The 6,755-nt window shown below is 31.1% G+C and overlaps 1 protein-coding gene across 1 annotated transcript; it reads left to right on the top strand.

Moving 5' to 3' along the window:
* Nucleotides 1-1,448: 1,448 nt before the first annotated feature.
* On the top strand, nucleotides 1,449-4,996 carry LOC142624140 (epoxide hydrolase 1-like). The gene is made up of 3 exons (XM_075797655.1): nucleotides 1,449-1,949; nucleotides 3,552-3,793; nucleotides 4,469-4,996. The coding sequence occupies exons 1-3, from the start codon at nucleotides 1,479-1,481 to the stop codon at nucleotides 4,713-4,715; spliced, it is 960 nt and encodes a 319-aa protein (XP_075653770.1). The 5' UTR covers nucleotides 1,449-1,478; the 3' UTR covers nucleotides 4,716-4,996.
* Nucleotides 4,997-6,755: the final 1,759 nt, after the last annotated feature.

Raw genomic sequence — 6,755 nt, 5'->3', positions numbered from 1 at the left:
ATTTTAGTTATTATATTTAATGGGTAATAATTTAATTTGAAAAATTTAGGTTCATGGACAAGTTTAGAAGACGGTAATTCAAAAATAATACACCTTTGGCTTTTGATTAATAAATTATATGTACATTACTATTAGTATGGATATAATTAATACATACACAGAGAAAAAAAAGTAATTGTCTAATTTTATGTTTGGCTAGCTCCACCAATACGTATGTGCTTCATCATGAAGTTGTAATTTGTCAATATTTCCCAAGCCCTCATTTTATCTATCTTCCAACATTCATTTTTCATCATTGACTACAATAGTTGGAACTTTCTCCATTGAACTCGATCCATCATTCATCCAATCTAGTCATTTATAGTCACTATAAATGTATCATTCAAGACATCTTCACAAGTTTATATTCATTCATCCAATCTAGTCATTTATAGTCACCATAAATGTATCATTCAAGACATCTTCACAAGTTTATATTCCAAAATCAAGGTCGTATCAAGCCTTCTATCTTAAGTTAAAAGGAGGATTGTTTAAGATATTAGCTTTGTGTGTTAGTGTAACTAGTATGTAACCCATGTGAATGATGAATTGTAATGGTGCTATTGATGTTAGTTTGGGTTATTAAACATATAGGAAATAGTTTGACCAATCCTTACAATTTTCAAGATATTACTTATGCCGAGTTTCTCATTACATTGCCATTACATATATAAAATCACTATTGAATATTATGTATACAATATCAACTCACAATTATTGCATGTGAAATTGTACTAAATATAACACAAAATAAAATAATAAATTGGTCAAATAGTATCTCCTAAATTGAATGGAGATCGGTGCACAAAATTGTTTAGCTTAATTATAGTTTGTTACATTTAATATCTTCGCATACAAAATATTTGAATGGAAACAGTATAAAAAATATGCTCATTAATTCAAAGAAAGAATAACAAGAAAATCTAAACAATTTAATTAGTATGAAAAGCTAACAAAAGCAAAATTCAATTTTGATTCTAATTTAATTTTCTCTAAACTTGGGTTTAAAAAAGCAATATATATATATATATATATATATATATATATATATATATATATATATATATATATCATTCAAACTCTCTCTTCCATAATTTTTTTTTTTAAATTTGATTGTCTATAACTCGATTCTCTACAAATCGAGTTTCAAAATAAGGACTTGCCCTATATAGTTTCAAAATAGAGATATATCGCTAAATTTTTTTAATTATTTAAAAATAGGAACATATCACTAAATATTTTTAAAAATATCGCTAGATATATTTAAATATTTAAAAATATCGCTAGATATTTTGAAATACTTTAAAAACAGGGATACGTCGGCTAAATATTTTAAAATATTTTTTTAAAAAAATAAGGGCGCCATTTTCTCCATTATATATAGGCTTTACAGTCAGGTACTCACAAATCACAAACAAAGCAGAGAGAGAGAGAGAGAGATGGAGAGCATAGAGCATAGAACAGTGAATGTGAATGGCATAAATATGCACATAGCTGAGAAAGGCCAAGGCCCAGTGATTCTTTTCATTCATGGTTTCCCTGAGCTTTGGTACTCATGGAGGCACCAGATCATAGCCTTAGCCTCACAAGGCTATCGAGCCGTGGCTCCTGACCTCCGTGGCTTTGGTGATACGGATGCACCACCTTCTATCACCAGCTACACCTGCTTTCATGTGGTGGGAGACCTTATTGCCCTACTAGATGCTGTGGCACCTGATCAAGATAAGGTCTTTGTGGTTGGCCATGACTGGGGTGCTCGCATTGCTTGGTATCTATGCCTGTTTAGACCCGACCGTGTCAAGGCTTTGGTTAACATGAGCGTGGTTTTTGAACCCAGGAACCCTAAAGGGAAACCTCTTGACTCCTTGAGAGCTATTTATGGAAATGACTATTACAAGTGCAGATTTCAGGTTCTTTCTTTCCTGTCATCTTTGTTAGTTTTATCTCTGTGTGGGTTCTTGGTAATTTTCTTAATTGCCCATATTGGAAATGCTATCTGGGTTTGACTATAGTAACTTGTATTCTCTAATTAACCCAGTCAATAATTATGTTATGCATCGGATGTATTATTTTTCTCATAATACGTGGTTGGTATGACATTATATCCATGACATATAGAGAGTGATACTTGTAATCTATATTTTTTTAGTTTATTTGGTTTTTGGTTGGTGGATTTGAGTATTTTGCTTAACTTTAATGGTAAAAGAAGAGCTTTCAAAGAAAAGAAAAAAAGGGTAAAAGAAGAGACTTTTTGGTGGGTTTTTTGTTTTGTTTTTTTTTTCCTGCTACATGGTTCTTTTGGTTTATTAAATACTTTCTCTCCAGCATTCCTGTTGATTGTCATTTAGGCACAATGATGCTTCATTTATCTTGAATTACACTTTTTCCCAAAAACTTGGTAGTAATTTTCTTTTATCCGTTGAAACTGTATGTATGAAGAAAAGTAAATCTCGTTGGCTCTGTTTGTTTCCAGTGAAAGTATTGTACAAACTCCTTTACAGCTCTGTTTGTTCTTCAGTAGATAATATAGTCTGAAGCTTACTCTTATCAGCTAGTTTCACGAATAAATCTATTTTTTCAGTTTTTGAATGTGCTTTGGTAATTGGTTATGCAGTTAGTCATGATCTTGTATATAGATCTTAAAATGTCCAAAGATCTTCAATCGCAGTTCTTTCCTTCCACCTCAAGATGTCACATGATCGAATTCCCAGTTATCTTGTACTTTTTGTCATATATTTGTACTCCTATTTTTATTTACAAGAGCTTCTATACAATAATAAGTTTGTTTAGCGGGTAAGATAATGTTGATCTGTATTAGTTGGAAAACTTTCTAGGGAATGCTCATTCAACATTAAGTCTTGCGTGAAGGAGACCAACCAATAGTAAACACTTAGCTTTGGATATTTTAATAGTTCTTTGTCTTATGCCTGTTCAATGAGTGAGGTCACTGGGGTTAATTAGTATTTTAATCAGGTTGATTATTTGTTCATATAAAACTGTACTCTTACATACAGAGCACGCTTCTACAAATGACAAATGATAATGACCATCTCCCAGAATCTTGAGCCCATGAGGGTATCTCTTTGATGAAATTAATAGTCAATTCTGGTGTACTATTTGCATTTTGAAATGATGTTAAAAAATTGGCCTAGCATACAAAACAAAAATATTTGTAAATCTTCTTGTCCCATTGGAGACATCTTATATAAATCTCTTGTTGGATGTCTGAATCTTTATGCATAAATATTTTCTCTTTAAAATCATTGGTGGGACGCCCAATTTTACATCATACAGGAAAATTTGTGTTTTTCTAGTGACTTTGTTTGGTTTACCTTATTTTCATTAAAAAAGGGGTTGGAGGCACAGCTTTTTAAAGCATCACTTAAAAATTTTAAAAAAAAAAAAAAAAATTCAAGATACAGGTGTACTTCGTTCAATAAACAAGTTAAACAAAATAAGCTGATGAAAATAAGCTAATCTAATGGACATGTTGTTTTATTATTATATTGCAGGAACCTGGAGAGATAGAAGCTGAGTTTGCCCAGCTTGGTACTGCAACAGTTCTCAAGGAATTCCTAACGCTCCGCAATCCAGGTCCACTTATTTTACCTAAAGGTAAAGGGTTTGGACATCCACCAGGTGCTCCAATTGTCTTGCCCTCTTGGTTGTCAGAGGAAGACATTAACTATTATGCCAGCAAATTTGAGAAGACAGGCTTCACTGGTGGTGTGAACTACTACCGAGATTTGGACCTGTATGCTATCTTCAAACTTTGGCTGAACTTTCTTTCTAAATTATGCTAATATATACATAATTTGACAGTAGCTAGCCTGATAATCCTTTAAAGTTGGTGAGAACAGACTTCATACTCATCCTTAATGACCTTGTTTGTGTCAATTTCTAGCACTCTCAAGTCTCAACCAATGTTTTTGTTGCCACAAGATGCTTTGGTTAATACAATAAGCTTCAATTGTTTAGGTATTCAATTCAAATTTCTCATTTTTATCAACAAAAGCAGTGTTAGCGCACAAAATATTACATAATTTTTTTGACAACTTGTCAGCAAGCAGCGACTGTTTGGAATATGGGGTTACTATTACTATCATATTTTCATTTACCAATCAACTCTTGTCACCTGTGCAAGTTTGTGAAATAGGTTGTGTACATAGATTTATTTTGTCAACAAAGACCCTTCCACTCTCTACATCTAGTCCAGAAAAATCATGGGTTTCAAGTTTTTACTTAAAAAGAAAATATTGTTTTTGCTTACAAATCTATGCATATTGGCATATTGCACATTCAGGGTAGAGAGAAAAGAAAATGCAATAAATGCATCTTATTGTTTTCTCTTATATGCTCATTATTAAAGGCTTTCACCATTGTTTGGTTTCACATGCTCATTACTGTTTCCTTGTTCTTTTCCTTGCAGAAATTGGGAACTCACTGCCCCCTGGACTGGGGCCCAAATAAAAGTGCCAGTTAAGTTCATTGCGGGTGACCTTGACCTGTCCTTTAACACTGTAGGCACCAAGGATTACATACATAAGGGTGGGTTCAAGAGAGATGTCCCACTCCTGGAGGAGGTAATTGTATTGGAAGATGTTGGTCACTTTCTCCAATCGGAAAAGCCTGATGAGATCAGCAAACACATTTATGACTTCTTTCAGAAGTTCTGATTAGCTTTTGACCCCCTTCATGTTGTGTCTATGAGCATCTTGTGTTTTTTCTCCTCCCCTGGCTGGAATTGTGTGGCTATGCCTATGAGTGTCCTTATTTTGTGATCATTTCGCAGCTAAGTGGAGTGTGACATGTCCTTCAATTTGCAATTTCTATATTTCAATGTAAACGTGTGTGTTTTGATGTTTTCCCTTGAACTATTTCAGCCCTACTTACATGCATATCAAAGCTTTGGTTTGCTTGATGTTGGAACAGTTAATAAACTATACCTCTTTTATTATTTACTAGTAGCAAATCCATGCAAATTTAATAATTATTTTATAAGAATATAATGTAAAATAGGTTAGATTTTGGATGTGTTATTTAAAAGTATTCAATATTTTTAGAAGTTTTATGTAATGTAATATATAATGTTTTTTTTTTCTTTTTTGCATTTAACAATAACACAATGATATATATATATATATATGAAAAACGCAATTTACTAAAAAGATTTAAATTAATTAATTATAAAATTGTTTTATATAAATGGAGAAGATGTTATTAAAAGGATTTTTAAAAAAAAATATACCATAACTAGTTAACTAATTTGAATATGTCCAAGAATATTAAAAAAAAAGAAGTAAACTCTCATTCCATGAAACGCATGTAACAAGTTACATTAAGTTTAAATTATTATATAATTTTGAATTGTAGAAGTTTTTTTCCAAATATAAGCATATTGTCTATATTATTGAAACTTGAATTTCAAGGCAATCTTTTGAATATTTATCATTTTTATTGTTTTTGGGTTTATATCTCTAATTTCTAATACCTATTTTGTTTGTATTTTTTAGCCCAAAGCTAAGGAATTGGGCACAAATAAAATAGAATTTCATAATTTTTAACTCAAAAATTAAGAAGAGAAAAAGAATTTTTGTACCCAAAACTGAAAAAATGAAATCTATAAAAAGAATTAATTTAAGGCCCATTAGTCTAAAATGGACTGAATGAATCTAAGTGGACTGGATGGAACGAAATTGGACTAAAATGAATCTAATATATCTAAGTGGACTGAATTGGATTGAAATAGATCGAATGGATCGAAGTGAACCAAAATGTTACGCTTATATGGCTAAAAATGAATATAGCAATAATAAATATTATGCTTCATTTTTTTTAGACATTATACAGATCAATATAGAAAATGATATCAATCCTATTGGCAACTTATACAATATTCTATGTAAAAATTTGGTAATGGTAAGCATCTTCCAACATTATTGATGCTTTCAAAATTATATTCCAATGTGTATTAATGGCAAGCACCTAATGGCAAGCTCTAAGAACTTTGACAAAGTTTGGATCTAAAAATGTTTAAAACTATCTTTTCCAACTCATTATGTAGCAAATTATAAGACAAACCTTATACAATTATTCATGTGTATTATTTAAACAAGTCACATAACTTATTAAAAAATTCATGTTCTTAAAACCACAAATGAATAGTCTCTTTAATTACCGTGTAATAGGACCGTTGTGAGATTTATTATTCTCCTAACGATTGTCAAATGAATAATAAATCTCACGACTTCTATTTGAATGAACTCTTAATCTTGAGAGAATAATGGATCTGATCATGAGGTGTAGGTTGCTTTGATATATCAAGAGTGAGATCTAAAGTGACGGTCAAAACCTCAGTATGTTGGGCAGCCACATTTAGTGTTGATGGAACATATATTCTCAAGATGAAATTCATAGTCTCTTAATGGAGATATAAAATATTCTCTTGAGATAAGTTTAATGGGTTCAGTTATTCAGAGAGTTAAGCCTAACCACTTTAGTAAGAAATTACTAAAGTATATATTTATGAAATTGGATTTCATAAATATATAATGAATAACTTTAAAGGATTAAATTGGGTACTCAAGGATAAGATGTAGTAATTTACAAAGTGGCAATCTACATTTATGATTTTGTGTTACTACGAATATTTTATGAAGGGGTTGCATGTATAATAAAGTCTTGGGATATAATTTATTAATAAGGCCTAGAGTGCA

This window comes from Castanea sativa, chromosome 2 (genome assembly GCF_040712315.1).
Source record: "Castanea sativa cultivar Marrone di Chiusa Pesio chromosome 2, ASM4071231v1".
In the NCBI taxonomy this organism is placed as follows: Eukaryota; Viridiplantae; Streptophyta; class Magnoliopsida; order Fagales; family Fagaceae; genus Castanea; species Castanea sativa.
This window is presented reverse-complemented; position numbering and strand designations above follow the sequence as displayed.

Excerpts from the sequence above, each read along its gene's own strand:
- LOC142624140 (XM_075797655.1), top strand. The coding sequence starts at position 1,479 with ATGGAGAGCATAGAGCATAGAACAGTGAATGTGAATGGCATAAATATG. Across the intron at positions 1,950-3,551 it reads ATTACAAGTGCAGATTTCAG|GAACCTGGAGAGATAGAAGC; the intron begins GTTCTTTCTTTC and ends ATTATATTGCAG. Across the intron at positions 3,794-4,468 it reads TACTACCGAGATTTGGACCT|AAATTGGGAACTCACTGCCC; the intron begins GTATGCTATCTT and ends TTTTCCTTGCAG.